Genomic DNA, 19,489 nt, shown 5'->3' with positions numbered 1-19,489 from the left:
CACTACACGACTGTGCTGCCACCCCTGTGTTACCTCTAGATCTGTTTTTCCCTTCCTACAACAGAACTTAGCAATTCAAACTGGTTCTCTGATGTTTTATTTTTACACATTAAGTTTTCAAATTAATAATATTGTGGATTGCTGTCCCTATCTGCAAGTACTTCACATGAACACATTGTAAAGGTTTCTGAAAACAAGGCTGGTCTAGTACAAGTTACGCCTCTTAGAAAGAAATCACTGTGTGCAAGGCTAAGTTTTACAAAGAAAAACAGTATAAAATCTTATAAGAAAATAAGAAGTTACCAGCGTAAGCCTGCTTTGTCTGAAGGGTGTATGAGCATGTTCCTGGTCCAAAGCACGAATACATTCTTTAAGCTAAAATGGAAAGGAATTGATATTAGCTTTATTCATCATGGGCACATCAAAGCATACATAAAATGAGTTGTTTGCATCAAATCAAATCAGCAAGGATTCTGCTGGGGGCAGTCTGCAAGTGTTGCCACTCTTTTGGCAGCAACCTAGTAATCTCATATTTTACTAACCTTGACCACAAGTCTTTGGAATGTGGGAGGAAACTGGAGTAACCAGAGAAAACGCACACGTCATGGAGAGAACATACAAACTCCTTGCAGACGGCGACAGAAATGAATCCTGATCAGGAGATCATTGGTAGTGTAAGGGCGCCATGGCAGCGTAGTGCTTTCTGCAACACTATTACAGCTCGGGGCATCGGAGTTCAGAGTACATTTCTGGCACTGTTGGTAAGGAGTGTGCACATTCTCCCTGTGAACGCATGGGTTTCTGCCAGGTGCTCTGCTTTCCTCCCATATTCCAAATATATACCGATTAATAGGTTAATTAGTCATTGTAAATTATCCTTTGATTGGACAGGGGTTAAATATATGGATTCCTGGACAACCTGCTATAAATTAAATAAATAAATATTTTTTCTTTAAAAAGCAATTGTATGAACCACAATGCTACCACAAAGAGCAACTTTATTACAGAATATCAAGTATCCATTTGAAATCTGAATAATCATGGTTGTTACAACATAGAATCTACTTCTTCACACAGATTAATAGTGCCAACTTAATTCTTCACTATAAATTCTAGTTATAAATAGCTAACATGATTCTAAAGATTTCCAAATTATCTGTCTTAATACTGGCTATTACTCTACATATGGTTATGGCAGGAGGGGAGGGGAAAAATAAATCACCATTTCCATCACAATATCACTGAATGCTGATCTTTGATCACTTTAAATTCAAAGAATCAAAACATATTTATTAATAAATTTTTATTAATTTTCCAAGACCCATAAATAAACTCTGCTGTCCAGTTCATTTACTTTGTTAACACTCAGTTTCTAATTCATAACATGGCCCCAATTTCTTTCCAAACCCAAATTATCTTGGTGCAGGTGGACAGCATTGAGGCTTTGCAATTTTGGCTGACCCAAATTAAGATATTGGCTGAAGAGCAAATAAGCCAATATGGAAAAGAGTAAACAGTCGAAGCCTGAAACATTGACTGTTAACTCTTTTCCATAGATGTTGCCTGGCCTGCTGAGTTCTTAACACTTTGTGTGCTGTTGTTTTAAATTTCCAACATCTGCAGATTTTCTTGTGTTTGAAATGAGCCAGCAGCTAAAACCAACAAGGTTCCCAGAGACTTTCAGGCAGAAAGCCAGTTGTCATACTTTGGGTTCCTTTCTGGGAGTATCATTCCACTATTCCATAATGTTGGGGAAGTCCAGAACGAGGGGTCACAGTTTGAGGATAGAGGGGAAGCCTTTTAGGACCGAGATTAGGAAAAACTTCTTCACACAGGGAGTGGTGAATCTGTGGAATTCTCTGCCACAGCAAACTGTTGAGGCCAGTTCATTGGCTATGTTTAAGAGGGAGTTAGATATGGCCCTTGTGGCTACAGGGGTCAGGGGGTATGGAGGGAAGGCTGGGGCGGGGTTCTGAGTTGGATGATCAGCCATGATCATAATAAATGGCGGTGCAGGCTCGAAGGGCCAAATGGCCTACTCCTGCACCTATTTTCTATGTTTCTATGTTGAATCTTCAGATATGCTTCTCCTGCCCAAATATACATCATAAACTTAGAAACAAAACTTATTTTTGTATTCACTATATAAGACCATCTATTAAAAAAACTTACAGCCAAAAGACTCTGATTTATTTCTGCTCCTTCTAATTTAGCATGCTTGTCGGAATCTCTGGCATCAGCGGCCCGCTCGCTACCAGCAAGATCAATGAAGGAAATTCTAGATAGAGAATTATCATCATCAGACACTGGAGTAATATTTGTAAACCTGACTTTGATTTCTGATTTAAAAAGATTAAACTTTCCTGAGAACCTTTCAAGTTTGTTCTTGAGGTATGGGCAGCCACATTTCTCTTCTCCTAATTTCTTGCTCCCCCCACCCCCAATCCCATTGACTCAAAATAACAACTGTCCATTTCCCTCTATAGATACTGCCTGACCTGCTGAGTTCCTCCAGCATTTTGGGTTTTGTTTTGGTCCAATTTCCAGGATTGCAATTCCTGGCTCTCTATCAGAAATAAGCATTTGTGTGCACGTATAAATGAATGAAAATATGGTGCCCAGAGTCCATTTACCCCAAGGACAGGTTTTAAAACAAGTGAGTTGCAAATTTTCATGTTTCTTTAAAATAAATGTTTCCAAATCATAAATTGCAGATTTGTGGAATTTGATTGTACAACTATGTGATTTGAAGTCTATTTTTCTGGGTACAGGACCAAACAAACTACACCCTATCCTCGTTATATGCAGGGGATACGTTCCTCAAAGTTGACGCATAATATGAATAATTATTTAAATGGAGAAAATAGGGATGCATTCCAGAGGGCTTCCTAAATATGTTTTACCTGTAATTTATTCACATTTTCATACCAATACGACACAAAAGCAGTACTACAAGACAACATTTGTATTATATTTCATCAACTTAAGGTAATATTCAATGTAATAAATCATAGAAAGTTAACATCTGAGGGTGTACGGTACTCACCAACAGTGGCAGGTGTGTTCGCTCCAGGAGATGAGTGGTTGTTGTGGTGTTGGGCAGCTTTACACAGATAAGGTGGATGGTTGTGGTCGTCAGGATCATATCAAGCACAGCAAGGGGTGAAGGAAGACTCACAGAACTCTTAGAACTGCCGGCAGCAGAAGGTGTTACCGATTTGAATAAAGCGGTGAGGGTTGTTTGTTTGGCAGCATTTTGTTTCAAATTTGCTTGTAGGGGAGAAGGGTTGACGGCAGGGAACGACTGAAGTGCTGACTCCGTTCTAAACGTGGGTCCATGTCCATCGCCATCTGTGCCAAGTGTTCCGACTTCCACCATTCCCTCACCGTTGGTAAACTCCCGGGATTTTCAAAATCTTCTGTTGCTTGCAGCATCTGAGAGATAGTTCGCAGTTAAAAAAAATACATACACCTTTGAATGTGGATTACACCTTGGTCGAGTGGTTGAATCAGCGATGTTGTGTTAAGCGGCAGGAAACGCACTGTCATGTTAGGATGAATACTGTCCAAATGTTTAGGATGGGCTGGCGCATTGTCAAGCAACAAAAGAACTTTAAAGGCAAGATTCTGTTGCCGGCAGTAGTGTCCCAGAGCTGTGTTACCTTCAGCTGATACCGCACTGTTTATAATTTCCAACTTTCTTTCAAGTGTTAAAGTGGTTCTTTGCTGCTCGGCTGACGGTCCAGGACATGACATTGGACGCTTAGGAGGCACAATTAAATATTTCAAGCCCAAAATCACTGCACTGCAGGTAAAACCAACAGAAGCTTAAGAAGGCGCATCCACACCTTGCCAAAACCAATGTGAGAGTGGCGGGAGAGAGATTGTGAGGCGCACACACCTGACTTGTATTGGCAGGAAAGTGGTGCTTCTCGTCCCAACAGTGAGACCGTGAGGTGTGCGCACGTGACTTGTATAGGCGGGAAAGCAGTGCTCCTCGCGTAACTGTGAGTTTTGGACACACATAACGAGACGTTGGTAGAAATAGGTTCCTCGCATAACAGTGAATCCACATTGTCTGAAGATTTATATAATGAGGATAGGGTGTACCTTATTGTACCAATAGCAAATCTTTGCTTTATACTATCGCTAATTTCCAACTCAAACACATTTACTCAGTTCACAATAGAGTCCTCTCGTTATTCTAATAGCATTCACATGACTACCATCCAGTGGCAATGACCTCTACAATAATGAAGTGCTTTGAGTGACTGGTTATGGATTGCATTAAATCTCATCTTCTTGCTGCATTCGACCCTTTCCAATTTATTTATCACTCAAATCAGTCCACTGATGATGCCACAGCCTCTGCCCTCCACTCTGTCCTGTCCCACCTGGAAAATCATGCCTTATATGCCAGGATGCTTTTTTTTTTACTTCAGCTTAGCATTTAATACATTCATCTCTCAGAAGCGAGTGGATATACTGTCCTTGTTAGGTCACATCACATCTTCCTGTAAAAGGATCCTGGACTTCTTCACAGAAAGGCCACAGTAATTCCGTGTTGGCAGAAACATCTCCAGCTCCATCACTCTGAGCACTGGCACACCCCAGAGTTGCGTGCTCAGCCCAATGCTGCTGACACAGGACAGATCTAGTTCAAACTGAATCATCAAGTTCACTGACACAACAGTGATGATGAAATGGCATAGAGAGGAAATAGAGTGGCTGGTAGAATGGTGCAACCACAATACCTCGAACATCAACGTGGACAAGACCAAAGAGATGATTGTGGACTTTAGGAAGGTACAGGCTGACCACTCCTCACTACACATACATGGCTCCTCCGTGGAGAGAGTTAGGAGCTCCATGTCTCTAGGAGTGCACATAACAGATGATCTCACCTGGTTCCTCATCACTTCTTTGGTCAAGAAAGCACAGCAGCGTCTCCACTTCCTGAGGAGATTGGGGAAAATGAGGCTCCCCATGCGCCACCCCCACTCCCCAAATTTTAACCAATTTTTACAGGAGCACCATGAAGAATGTCCTGACCAGCTGCATTACTGTCTGGTACAAGAATTGGACGGCAGCTCAGCACAAGTTCCTACAAAGGATTGTGAGGACTACTGAGAGGATCACCGGGGTCTCTCTTCCACCCATTAGAGGTATTTATCAGGACTGCCGCATTCGCAGGGCCCATAGTATTGTTAGTGACCGCTCCCGTCCATCCAACAATCTCTTTGACCCTGCACCATCAAGCAGGAGGTACTGTGGAATTAGGACAAGAATTTTTAGGACGGTAAACAGCTTCTTGCCTCCGGCGACGTCTTCTGAACTCCCTGCCACTACCCAGTCTCATTGTATAAAGTGCCAGTAGCGATAACCTATTCACTTTTTAAACTTGTATCATATATGCACCTTACTATTTGCCAATTTATTTGTGGTAATATTATTTTATGTGTTACATGTGTGAGTTATATGTACTTTGTTGTGTAACTTGGTCCAGAGGAACATTGTTTCGTCTGGCAGCATACATGTGTACAATTGAATGGCAATAAAATAAACTTGAACTTAAACTTGGATGGCAAACCTTCACTGCCTTGTGGCTATATCCACTCATGGGGAAGGTTTCAGGAGTGAACCATGAGGAACAATCCGGAGCTGAAATCTCTAAGGCAGTCCAATGTCAAGTTCAATGCTGACTGCCAACTCCTGCGAAGCCGCTGGTGCCAAACTGTATCAGTCTGTGCCTTTGGATTCATCAGCTGCATGGAGGGAGAGACGGAGTCTCCTACATAGGCAACTGCCTGCTCTCCATGTTGTACCATCCTGGCTTATGTACTGGCTACTGTATGACAGCTAGGACGCAACATCTCTGGTTGACCCTGCCCAGCAGAGGGCCTTACCTGATCCTTACAGCAAAATCATTATTAAAAGCAACAAATTATTTGTTTACTAGAATTAAATACAAAACCAATGTGCTTATTATAGTTTATAACTTACACTTTTTAAAAATTATTATGAATGTACTAAGAACTACTTTACCTTCCAACAACTGTTTCAGCTGGATCCTTAAGCTGGATTTGAATAACAGCATGTGAACGTGAGGAATCTGTATTTATCCCTGAGGCACCTGTACTCCTTGCTTTACTGCCCCAAGAAATCACCTGAAAAGGAAATCAAAAAGGCTGAAGTCATCAAGAAACTTACTTTCTGTTAATACTCAGGCCAAAAATTTGCAGGAATATATAAATACTATCTTTTGGTTAATATATTAGGGTAAATATTTAGCATTGGCCTTGGCCAAACAGTTTAATAGTCTTACAAATCAAAAGCTATTTTAACTAAATTTATTTACTTCATTTATTTATTTATTGAGATACAGAACAGAACAGGGCCTTCCGGCCCTTCGAGACAGCTTGCAATGACCAACTAAACTACCGACCGGCGCGCCTTTGGACTGCAGGAGGAAATTGATGCACCCAGAGGAAACCACACAGTCACAGGGAGAATATACAAACTCCTTACAGATAGTGGCAGGTATTGAATCTGGGTAGCTGATACTGTAAATTGTTCTGCTAACCACTATATTAACACTAGTTTATAAATATATAAAATATGATTAGGAATCATGGATCAAGATTGAGAAAAAAAATCTGAATTCCGCAAAGGAAGATGAGGCTTTAAAAAGGGAAAGTAGACTACAAGTTCAAGTTCAATTGTCATTCAACCATACACATGTAACAGCTAAACGAAACAGCATTCCTCCAGGGCCAAAGTGCCAAAACACAGTATATACAGTCACTCATAGCACACAACAAATAGCACATATACCTGTAGTTAAGATTGCACATACAGTCACAGAAAATACATAATAAAAATAATAATATTAGCCCCAGGTTTCTAGTGAGATGGTCTGAAGATTGGCATGGGATGTTATTTTCAAGCTATGTTTCTGCAAGGACAAGTATGCAGCAATCCCTCATCATTCGCTAGTGCAGCTGCAAACAAACACAATTCATCTCGTCTTTTATTGAGCAAACACTGCAGCAACACCAATGAGAGAGGTCAGCCCACAACCCAGCACGGACTCCTGCACGCCTCTGTTCTCTCCCACACCACCTCTGGTTTCTCCTTTCTCGGGTGGCTGCAACAGGCGACATGTGGCACAAATGCCTGGTCGGTGCACCAACCGAGGTCACACAGCCTTCAGACTCAGCAATCAACCAATATAAAAGTAGGTTAGCAAGTAACATAAAAAAACAAACACTAAGAATTTCTATAACTATGTACAAACAAAAAGTTAGTATGGGTCCCTAGACTGAAATGGGAAAAATCTTAGAATGTATCAAAAATGCAGAGAAATTAACCAAATATTTTGTGTCCTTCTTAAAGGACAAAGAGTGATTGCAATATCTATTGTAGGTAAAGTCAAATTAACTTAACAGTAGGACAATATAGTTCAACCTGGAAAATTGTGAAGTGATTCACTTTGTAAGGTTGAATTTGATAGCAGAAAACAGGGTTAAAGGCAAGATACTTAGTAGACTGGAGGAACAGAGCAATTTTGGGGACATCTGTAGATTCCTGAAAGTTGCCACTCAAATTGATGGGATTGTTAGGAAGGTGTATAGTGTGTTGGCTTGACCTTCATTAGTTGGGGGATTAAATTCAAGAGCAGGTAGGTAATGTTGCAGCTCTATAAAACCCTGGTTAAATGACATTTGGAATATTGTGTTCAGTTCTGATCACCTCAGCTTTAGAGAGGGTGCAGAGGAGATGTATCAGGATGCTGCCTGGATTAGAGAGCATATCTTATGAGAATAGGCTGAGAGAACTATGGCTTTTCTCTTAAATGTGTAGGAGTATGAGAGGTGACTTGATAGAAATGTACAAGATAAGAGGCTTAGAAGAGGCATAATTTTAAGGAAGAAAGTATGGGGTGATGTCATAAGTACGGTTTTCTTTTTAAACAAAATGTGGTGGGTGCATGGAACACACTGCCAGGGGTGATGGTAATAGCAGGCACATTAGGGACATTTAACAGACTCTTATATAGGCACATAGATGATACAAAAACAGAGTGTTATTTGGGAGGGAGGGGTTAGATTGATCTTAGAAAAGGTTGCACAACATCATGGTCGAAGGGCCTGTATTTATTTTGAACTTTGAAATTCATATCTGGGATGGCAGGTTTGTTAGATAAATGCTCTTCTGGAGCTATATTCTCCCTGAGAATATAAAAACAAAGATATAGAAAATGACAGGAAATTTCACTGAAATGTACAATATTCTTGAGGTTTAAGAGGGTATATGCCAAGATGTTGTTTCATTTGACAGGGGTAACTTGAACAAAGAGGTACAGAATCAAGAGGGGTCAACATTCAAAGTTAAAAGTAAAAGTACATATATATCACCACATACTACTCTGAGATTCATTTTCTTGTGACCATCCACAGTAAATATGAAGAAACACAATTGAATCAATGAAAATGCACATACAAGACAGACGAAACAACCAATATGCAAAAAGACAACAAACTGTACAAATACAAGAAGGGAAAAAATATATTAATAAATAAATATCAAGAACACAAGGTGAGTCCTTGAAAGTGAGTCCACAAGCTGAAGGAACAGTTCAGTGTTGGAGTGAGTGAAGTTATCCCGTCTGGTTCAAGACTTGATGGTTAAGGGATAATAACTGTTTCTGAACCTGGTGGTGTGGGTTGTGAGGCTCCTGTACCTCCGTCCTGATAGAAGCAATGAGAAGAGAGCATGGTGGGGATCCTTAATGATGGACGCTACTTTCTTGTGACAGCACTCCTTGTTGACGTGTTCAATAGAGGGGAGGGCATTACCCATAATGGACTGGGCTCCATTCACGACTTTTTGGAAATGTTTCCATTCAATGGCATTGGTGTTTCCATACCAGGCTGTGATGCCACCAGTCAGTCGCCATTCAGTACAGGGATAACAAGAAATTTCTTCATCCAAAGGGCAGCGAACCTTCAGAATTCTCTTCCCAGTGGGAATATGGAGGCTCACTTTGTGAATATATTCAAGACACAGTCTTTGACAAGGGAGATAGGTCTAGATATTAGACTCATGAAATCCAGGACAAGTTGATTAATTGGATCCAAAATTGGCTTGGTACCAGGAGGCAGACAGTGATGGAAAACTATTTTTTTGTATATTGTAAGCCTGTGTCCAGGGATCTGTACTTGAACACATTTTATTAGACATGACAATATCAGAAGCATCATTATAAAGTTTGCAGGCATAACAAAATTGGAGGTAGTATAGTTAGTATATTGCTCAGTCTGAAGGGTGTCAAGTTTTTTTCCACAGATGTTTGAGTTGCACTCATCCAAGCAAGTGCACAGTATTCTCCTGATATATATATTGCAGATAGTGGAAAGGACAGTGAGATCATTAAGTGCTAATCCAGCCACTGGAGTGTTTTCCCTTTTGTGCTCAATGCTCAGTTTTATAAGGGCTCTTTATATTTGGTCAATTACCTGACAGTTCTGACAACGTCAGCGGCTCACCCATTCAAACTTTCAGCCAACCTCTGTCGCTTTTCATCATCCGAGCACTGCCACTCATCTAACAACTGACAGGTCCACTCCGCCCAGGTCTCATATTCCTCCTCCCCTTCAGGAGTGGGCGTTATTCCAGAGAAAAGGCGGAGCCTGTCATAGCTGGGACTTTGACTCTAATTTTTCCATTTATTCGCCAGAGAAGTAAGGGCGGATACTACCTCAGAATTCTCACTCTTCATCGAGGGACGTGAACTAATTAGACATTCCAAATATGACCACTCTTTCCCCTTCACTCCTCAGAAATGATAGAACCCTGTCTTTGAAATCTCCACCCCCAGCTACCTCAGCACTGGTCTGCATTAAAACGAGAGCCGCGCCCACCATTTTATCAAACCTCTGCTCACAATCGCAACTTTAACAATACTTAACAGTGGAATTAACAATTCATCCGGAGTACAAATATCTGTCCCACTGGTTCATTGCTCAGGGTAATCACATAGCATCCAACGGAATCAATCCTTAACGTAGCCCCCACAATTGTAACACTCACTTCGCCCAGCGGCTTAATAGAGGGGGTGTGACCCCCTGCCGGCCAAACTTAAGAAACCTCGTTTGGGTGGATGCTGTGCGATGTGTCCCCTGTTACAAATCAGTACCCCAAAATAACAAACAGTACACAATATGCAATTTAACGATTAAGCTTGATAACTCTTACTTTGACTATATGGTTAGTAGAGAAACGATATATATTTTTTTTAAAAAGGGCCCAAATCTTAGTAAACAGTCTGTGCACAAAGTTGGAGCTCACACATAGGCCAATCGGTCCCCATCGACCTCCTCTGATCATCGCTGCCCTTCAGACCCTCGCTCTGAGTCCACCCCATCCGGCGGTCTACCAAATCTCTTCATTCGCATCTTCTCTCTTCATCTCTCTCTCTCCGTCTGGCAAAAGCCCGCAACATCAGCTGCTTCCAGGTTCACAAGACAGGGCAACAAAGTCCTGATTGGCTAACATGCATCCATAGTCCTGTTATCTCCAGCCATAACCCAAACGTTGCTGCTACAGAGAAACCGTTACTTCAGCAGTGAACATTACAAGAAAACCACTACATTAGCAGTGCAACCTTACAGCGTGTTACATAGGGTAATAACTATTCCCGAAGCTGGTGATGTGGTATCTAAGGCTTCTCTACATCCTGGTAGTAGCCAGAAGAGGGCATGGTCTGTCATGGTATGGGGAGGGATATGCTAAGCCATGGGGTTAAACTGTGAGTGTACACTTCAGCTGTTGTTGATAATTCATAGTACCTTCTGGTTAACTAGTTTTGCAATGGCAAATCTGTTCTAGATTTCCAATAGCACTACTGGCTTACTTTTCTATATCACAACAGTGACTACACTTCAAAGGTAATTTGTTAGATTCAAAGTCCTTCAAAATTGTGAAAGGTGCTACATAAAATTAAAAGCTTTATCTTTGGAATATAGATTTGTTAACTTTCCACTTGTGTAGCACATGATATTAAATAAAGCTTGGGAAACAGGAGTAAAACATTGTAAAGATGGTGCCAAACCACCGTTTGCAAATTCGTAAAAGAAATTTCCTAATAAAGTACAGTTAAATTAAATATGCTTAATACCTTATTGATTTTAAACTTACCTCTAATAAAGATTTAACTCCTCCAACACAAATTTCACGTAGCCCCACAATTTGAACTACGTGGTTGCCATCTTCTCTGGCAAACAGCCTAGAAGTAAAAATACAAAAGGGCATGAATACATATCCTCCTCACTGACGATCAACACTGGTGCACCTTCGTGGTGTGTGCTTAGCCCACTGCTCTATTCTCTATATACACATGACTGTGTGGCTAGGCATAGCTCAAATACCATCTATAAATTTGTTGACAATACAACCATTGTTGGTAGGATCTCAGGTGGTGACAAGAGGGTGTACAGGAGTGAGATATGCCAAGTAGTGGAATGGTGCATGCAGCAACAACCTGACACTCAATGTCAGTAAGACAAAAGAGCTGATTGTGGACTTCAGGAAGGGTAAGACGAAGGAACACATACCAATCCTCATAGAGGGATCAGAAGTGGAGAGAATGAGCAGTTTCAAGTTACTGGGTATCGAGATCTCTGAGGATCTAACTTGGTCCCAAAATATCGATGTAGTTATAAAGAAGGCAAGACAGTGGCTATACTTCATTAGGAGTTTGAAGAGATTTGGCATGTCAACAAATACATTCAAAAACTTCTATAGATCTACTGTGGAGAGCATTCTGACAGGCTGCATCACTGTCTGGTGGGGGGTGGCTCTGGCACAGGACCAAAAGAAGCTGCAGAGGATTGTAAATCTAGTTAGCTCCATCTTGGGTACTAGCCTACAAAGTACCCAGGACATCTTCGGGGACAGTGTCTCAGTAAGGCAGCATCCATTATTAAGGAACTCCAGCACCCAGGGCATGCCCTTTTCTCACTGTTACCATCAGGTAGGAGGTACAGAAGCCTAAAGGATCACACTTAGCGATTCAGGAACAGCTTCATCCCTTCTGCCACCCGAATCCTAAATTCACATTGAAACCCATAGACACTACCTCACATTTTAAAAAAAATGAGTATTTCTGTTTTTTGCACTTTTTGTTACATCTGCGTGTTCGTCCATCGTCGACGTTGATGAGGAGCCCAACACCATTATGATGGTGTCAAGACTAGCGCGTGGTTTGGATTTAAGTGAGGGATAATTGCGCGGCGTCAGCCTCACTCTCTCTTCCCAATTCCCATCTGGATCCAGTGGCAAGACAGAGTCGAGATGGCTGGAGATGAGACTAGGCGCAGTGGATGACCAGGACGTCTTCTGTGTCTTGTCCTGCTCTACACGTACCATGACGCTTGCAGAGACCGCCTTCTTGACCGTTGGACCTTTCATTGGTCTCGTCGGCTCAATCCGTTGGAGTCTGTCTTCACATGCTATTCAATATATGTATACTGTAATTGATTTACTTATTTATTATAATTTTTATTTCATTTATTATTTTTACCTATATTATGTATTGCATTGAACTGTTTGCTTTAACACACTTAAAGCAAAACGGGAGCTGAAGGCAATGAAAATGAGTGTAATGCTCGGATTAGAAGACCCAAGGGCAAGACTGGTAATTGAGAACTATTCGAACACTGAAGACTCAAAAAGAATCACCAGAAGAGGTACAGATTCAAGTTAAGTATCATGTGCAATAAATAACACTGATATACAGATCCTGAAGGGCACTAGTTCTCTTGTCAGCCTCAAAAGTGTCTCTTTACTGAAACCTTCTGTTGTCAGTTTTGTACCCATTTTTCAAACAAATCTACCTTGTCCACCTTAGCTTTGTGTCACCTTATCAAAAGAACTTCTGAAGGTCAATATATGACACGTCCATTACTTTGTTCTTGGCTTTCAGACATTTTTGCCATAGAGGGGGTACAAAGAAGGTTCACCAGATTGATTCCTGGGATGGCAGGACTTTCATATGATGAAAGACTGGATTGACTAGGCTTATACTCTCTGGAATTTAGAAGATTGAGGGGGGATCTGATTGAAACGTATAAAATTCTAAAGGGATTGGACAGGCTAGATGCAGGAAGATTGTTCCCGATGTTGGGGAAGTCCAGAACGAGGGGTCACAGTTTGAGAATAAAGGGGAAGCCTTTTAAGACCGAGATGAGGAAAAACTTCTTCACACAGAGAGTGGTGAATCTGTGGAATTCTCTGCCATAGGAAACAGTTGAGGCCAGTTCATTGGCTATATTTAAGAGGGAGTTAGGGGGGGACTTCTGGGTCATCAAGGGAATGGCGGCGTAAGGAAAAGGTCTCTCAACAAAAAAGAAGGTAAACTGCCCCAAAATCGAATTTAGACAAATACTTAATATTGCATAACTATATTAATAAAAGGGGCAAGGATGATGTCTAAGAACAAGAATAAAAAGTCCGCTTCGAAGGCTGATAAACATAAAGAGATGCAGCAAGGCGAAGGGCCTAGCTCTCCCACGGCAAGCCAGGACGGAGATAATGAGGGGGAATCGGTGACTCTGTCTTTGATTCTCGGAGAGATTCGCGAGTTCCGACAAGATAACAGCAAACAGCTGGAAGATATTAAAGGAGAAATAGTAAAAACTAACTCGTGGATAGATGAAGCCGAAGCGAGGATTGTTGGAATTGAAGAGAAGCTACAAAATGCCAAGGAAGTGATAGCAGAAATGCTGAAGCTACAAGACCAACTCCAGTGGAAACTAATAGATCAAGAAGGCCGCTCAAGAAGGGAAAATGTGAGGATCTACGGAGTTTCCGAAGGAACCGAAGGTAAACCCGGATTGATGATTCCCTTCGTGGAGAAGCTGCTTAGAGAGAACCTTGATATGCCGGCCGCAAAAGACCTACAGATAGAAAGGGCTCACCGCGCGTTGGCACCACAGCCTCCGGCAGGCGCCCAGCCCAGATCGATTCTGATCAGATTTCTCAGTTACAGAACGAAGGAAGAGGTGCTTAAAAGAGCATGGCAAAAGAAAGGTTTCATGTGGAACAACTGCAAAATCAATTTAGACCACGACTACGCACTGGGGATTCTTGCCAGACGGAAGGAATATACGGAAACATGGAGAGTCCTGAAGGAAAACAACATCAGATTCCAGACCCTGTATCCAGCTCGGCTGAGAGTCTTTTACGACGAAGGGACAAAAACTTACGCTACGGTGGAGGAGGCAACGTCGGACCTGGCGGACCGGGGACTACCTATTAAAGTTATCACCCAACCGGAGTCGCTACTGGAGAGGATTCGGCAGAAGTCGTGGCAGTTAGTGGGGCGAGGACGCTCCACTCGAAACAGAGTGTCAAACTACAAGGAAAAGCTGCAAATATTCAGACGCGAATGTACAGAGAATACAGATTAATTAAGAGAAATGACTGAAAAGAGTAAATTGGACTTAAAAGTAAAATGAAAACTGGTAACTGAAAATAATCTAGGTGGAATAACTTGAATGATAGTAATATGGTCGAGACATAAATAGGAGAAAATTCTCTATGATTATTCAAACTGCTGAGGGCCCTCTAACACAGGGTGAAGATAGAGGATATCCCTCTGAACTGAGGCGGGTCGGTGCTCAGGCCTCACTGTGGGAAGTCGGGGAAAATTTTCAAATGTTATACGTTCAGAAATGTCTAGGGTGTGGTTATATGTCTTGGTTTACTGTTGAGAAGGGATTGCTTACTGTTTGGTTAGAAAAGGAGAGTGCTTTTTTTCTACTAGAGAAAAATGCAAACTGAATTGGTAAAAATAATTTCCTATAATGTTAATGGGGTTTTGAATCCAATTAAAAGAAATAAGATCATGTCTAAATTGAAAAAAGAGAGGGCACAAATAGCTTTCCTCCAGGAAACACATATGAGCCAATCTGAACATGGAAAATTAAAAAGAATGGGCTTTAAGCATGTATTTTATTCATCATATAAATTGAGTCACAAAAGAGGGGTAGCTACTTTAATATCAAGTACTCTTAATTATGAACATATTTCAGAGACTAGAGACAAAGAAGGATGGTTTGTAAAAATCACAGGAAGAATAGAAGGTACAGAAATAACATTGCTGAATGTTTATGCTCCTCCAGGTAGTGAATGGTCATTTTATAGACACATTTTTGACCTAATGGTCAGTTCTCGAGGGGTAGTAATTTGTGGAGGGGATTTTAATATTAGATTAAATCCTATATTAGATTCTTCAAGAATAGTTACTCAGAATAAACCTCTGACTCGGAAAGTGAATTCATTGATGGAGGAGTTGGGAATTATAGATGTCTGGAGGGAATTACACCCTACTAGTAAAGATTATACATATTACTCTTTCCCTCATTCAGCCTATTCAAGGATAGACTATTTCTTTATCTTTAATACAGATAGACTCAGGATAAAAAACTGTAATATTGCAACAATTGATCTGTCGGATCATAGCCCAGTCTCTATGTCTCTAATCCTGGAAAGGAAAATGAGGAAAACACTATGGAGGCTAAACTCACATATACTTAATAACCCAAAAGTAATGGAGAGATTAAGGGGAGAAATCAAAGAATATCTAGACCTTAATGACACGGGAGAAACATCACCAGTGATTTTATGGGATACATTGAAAGCTGTACTGAGAGGGAAAATTATTTCCATTACTACTCACATGAAAAAAATCAATGCACAAAAATTAGCAGAGCTTCAAGGAAAATTAAAACAACTTCAAGTTGGAGATAGCAAGAAAAGTAATTCAAATCGAAAACAGGAAATTAGGAAATTGCAAAGTGAAATTGATGATATTTATACGTTGGAAACTCAAAGAAATTTTCTTTACCTGAGACAAAAGAATTATGAAGTAGGAGGTAAATCAGCTAGATTATTAGCATATAAATTACGAAAACAACAAGCAGACAATACAATTCATAAAATAAAGAATCCAAAGATAAAGCTTGTGGAGAGTACAATAGGGAAAATTCAAGAGAGTTTTGAAACGTATTATCGAGAGCTGTACTCCCAACCCCGGGCCCCCAATGAGCCCTATATAGACAGTGTATTGAATTTTTTAGATTTACCTAAACTTACAGATTTACAAAATGAAAGTTTATTAGAACCAGTAACTGTCAAAGAACTGAACGTGGCCATCTCTAGGTTAAAGGCTGGAAAGTCCCCGGGTTCTGATGGGTTTACCTCAGAGTGGTACAAGTCCCTGAAGACACAGTTAGCCCCATTACTACTTAACACCTTTAATTGGATCTTGCAGAGAGGAGAAACTCCACCTTCCTGGAGAGAAGCGATTATTTCAGTTATTCCTATAGAGGGTAAAGATAAACTAGAATGTGGCAATTATCGGCCAATTAGTGTTCTTAATTTAGATTACAAACTATTTACATCTATATTAGCGCGCAGATTGGAAAAGCTTTTACCTGGCCTAATCCATTTAGACCAGACTGGATTTATTCAACAAAGACAAACACAGGACAACATAAGGAGAACTCTGCACATATTAGAACAGGTTAATAAGAACGAGACAGAGACAATGGTAGTAGGATTGGACGCTGAGAAAGCTTTTGATTCGGTTAGTTGGGCATTCCTATACAGAGTGTTAGGAAGATTCGGCTTTCAAGAAAGGTTTATTAAAGTAATTCAGACTCTGTATGACAGCCCAACAGCCCGAATTAAGATAAATGGGGACCTCTCTGACTCCTTCATTTTAGAGAGAGGCACTAGACAGGGATGCCCAATTTCTCCTCTCCTTTTTGCGCTATATATTGAACCACTTGCCCAACTAATAAGACAGAGCGAAATCGTAAAAGGTATCAAGGTGGCAGGGATTGAACAGAAAGTGGCGTTATTTGCAGATGATGTTTTGGTCTATCTGAGTGAACCAGAAAAATCATTTATAGGATTGTTTACACTGTTGGATGACTTTGGGAAAATATCAGGTTATAAAATAAATGTAAAGAAAACGCAGGTTATGTCCCTAAATTATACACCATCCAAAAAATTGCAGGATACATACGATCTTAAGTGGGAAGCTAAATCATTAAAATATTTAGGAATAACCCTGCCGAAGGATCTTTCAACACTGTCACAGGTAAATTATGGGCCATTAATCTCAGAGATAAAAGCAGATATGCATAGATGGAATCTTATCCCCTTTTTAAGTTTAAATTCAAGGATAAATACTATAAAAATGAATATTCTTCCTCGGTTATTATATCTTTTCCGTACTCTACCAGTGGAGGTGGATGATAATCAATTCAGGGAATGGGACAAATGGATTTCCCGCTTCATTTGGCAAGGAAGGAAACCTAGAATTCGATATAACACCTTACAGTTAGGGAAGGAAAGAGGAGGTATGGTTCTTCCTTGCCTGAGAAATTATTTTTATGCCTCACAGATAACCCCTCTGTTATATTGGTGTAATAGGGAATATAAGGCTAGATGGAAGGAAATAGAATTTGGATTAGTTGACAGTTTTCCTCTTCAGGCCTCAATAGCTGACAAAGGATTGATGGCCCAGTTGGAAAAATTTAATAATGCTTGGATAAATCTTACATTAAAAGTATGGCAGAAGGTGGTTAATTCATGCGGAATTAATAACATGCTAAAACTCTTTAGATGGTGTGCATATGATACCGAATTCCTTCCCAACAGAGGAGATAAAAGATTTGAGCTATGGATAAAGAAAGGTCTTACAACCTACCTCTCATTTATAGATAAAAGAGTATTACAAAGTTTTCAAATCCTGCAGGACAAACATGGCCTAGAACATAATGACTTTTTTAGGTACCTTCAAATACGAAACCATGTTAACCAGAGTTGTAGATATACAGACCTATCAACAGTAGAATTAGAATTTTTCAAGATTCTGAATTCGGCTTGCAGTTCAATACCTAGTAAATCAGTTTCTCGCCTATATAATGCACTCTCCCATGCTAAAAATGTAAATACACTGTATATTAAAGAGAAGTGGGAGAACGAAGCGGGGTTGGTACTTTCAGAGGAGGCTTGGGGGAAAATCTGCAGCTTTCAATGGTCCTCAACTAATTCTTTGACTTGGAGAGAACATTGTTGGAAAAACATTATGAGATACTTCAAGACCCCATATCAGGAAAAATATAAAGATACAAATGTGATGTGTTGGAGAAGGTGCGGCTCTAAGGAGGCAAATCATTTTCATATTTTCTGGGATTGCCCTAAATTAAGTCTATTTTGGAAGGTATTCATAGAACATTAGTTAAGGTACTTAGGTCCCAGATACCTCTGAACTTTGAGACGCTCTATTTGGGGCATGTATTGTTCCTTGAACAGAAGGAAGATATAAAGTTGCTGCAGGCCCTCTTAGCGGCAAGTAAGAAATCAATCACTAGAAAATGGCTAAATCCAATACCACCTACATTAGAAGATTGGTACGAAATTATCTTGGAAATATTTAAAATGGAAAAGTTGACCTACTCCCTGAGAACTCAAAAAGAAACATTTTATCAAATCTGGAATAAATGGATTGAATATATAACCCCAATGCGAGCAGACTTTAGATGACTCTCCTAATGATTTATATTGCTCTTCTCATCAACACAGTAATATTGCTAACGTAAGCACCCCTAGTCTAAATGTTTGTTGTGTTTTTTTTTGGAAAATAGAGAATTAACACAAGTAAAGGGAAAGATTTGGGAAAGGGATAAAAAAAAAATGAAAACATTAAGTAAATAAGTACATAGGGATTAGATAATTATGTCTGCGGGCAGGAACAAGCACGAACAAATTGGGATATAAACACCTACAATGGTTGGTATATAGGCTTGTATGCAACATTTTGGACCAGTGGAAATGGTCCAGAAGGGTTGTATGGAAACTATTATTACCATTTTTCTTAACAACTAATTTCATTACTTAGCCTAATAGGTTAGATTTACCACAGTACATAATTATCTATTTAAATGTTTATTTTGCTTTTATATCATCTCAATGTGTACTTAAGAATGTATAAATAATTGTAGTTTTATACATATAAAAAAATGGAAAAGGTTATGTGTGTGAAAAAAGTACATGGTAAGTGTGAACTCCTTATCCAAATAAAAATAAAATTAAAAAAAAAGAGGGAGTTAGATAAGGCCCTTGTGGCTAAAGGGATCAGAAGGTATGGAGAGAAGGCAGGTATAGGGTTCTGAGTTGGATGATCAGCCAAGATTATAATGAATGGTGGTGCAGGCTCGAAGGGCTGAAAGGCCTACTCCTGTACCTATTTTCTATGTTCCTATGTTTCACAACAAGGAAAATGTTAGGTAGCAGGTGATGATGACCTGGAATGCATTGGCTAGAAGTGCAGTAAATGCAGAATCAATTATTGCCTTCAAATGGGAATTTAGTACATTTTTGAAGGTATCTATCTCAAAAGTAGCACAATAAT

General features: G+C 40.1%; 1 protein-coding gene across 4 annotated transcripts in view; it reads right to left on the bottom strand.

Moving 5' to 3' along the window:
* LOC134343878 (kinesin-like protein KIF24) overlaps positions 1-19,489 on the bottom strand; it is a 78,892-nt gene that overhangs the window by 40,406 nt on the left and 18,997 nt on the right. For all 4 annotated transcript variants that reach the window (XM_063042744.1, XM_063042743.1, XM_063042742.1 and 1 more), the window contains 4 exons: positions 11,200-11,287; positions 6,046-6,167; positions 2,173-2,278; positions 304-375 (listed from right to left, as the gene is read on the bottom strand). In XM_063042744.1, coding sequence (XP_062898814.1) covers positions 304-375; positions 2,173-2,278; positions 6,046-6,167; positions 11,200-11,287 — 388 coding nt within the window. The remainder of the gene's footprint in view (positions 1-303; positions 376-2,172; positions 2,279-6,045; positions 6,168-11,199; positions 11,288-19,489) is intronic.

The sequence above is a fragment of the Mobula hypostoma genome, chromosome 3, assembly GCF_963921235.1.
Source record: "Mobula hypostoma chromosome 3, sMobHyp1.1, whole genome shotgun sequence".
Taxonomy (NCBI): Eukaryota; Metazoa; Chordata; class Chondrichthyes; order Myliobatiformes; family Myliobatidae; genus Mobula; species Mobula hypostoma.
Note: the sequence above shows the minus strand (reverse complement) of the source record. Positions and strands in the feature narration are given on the sequence as shown.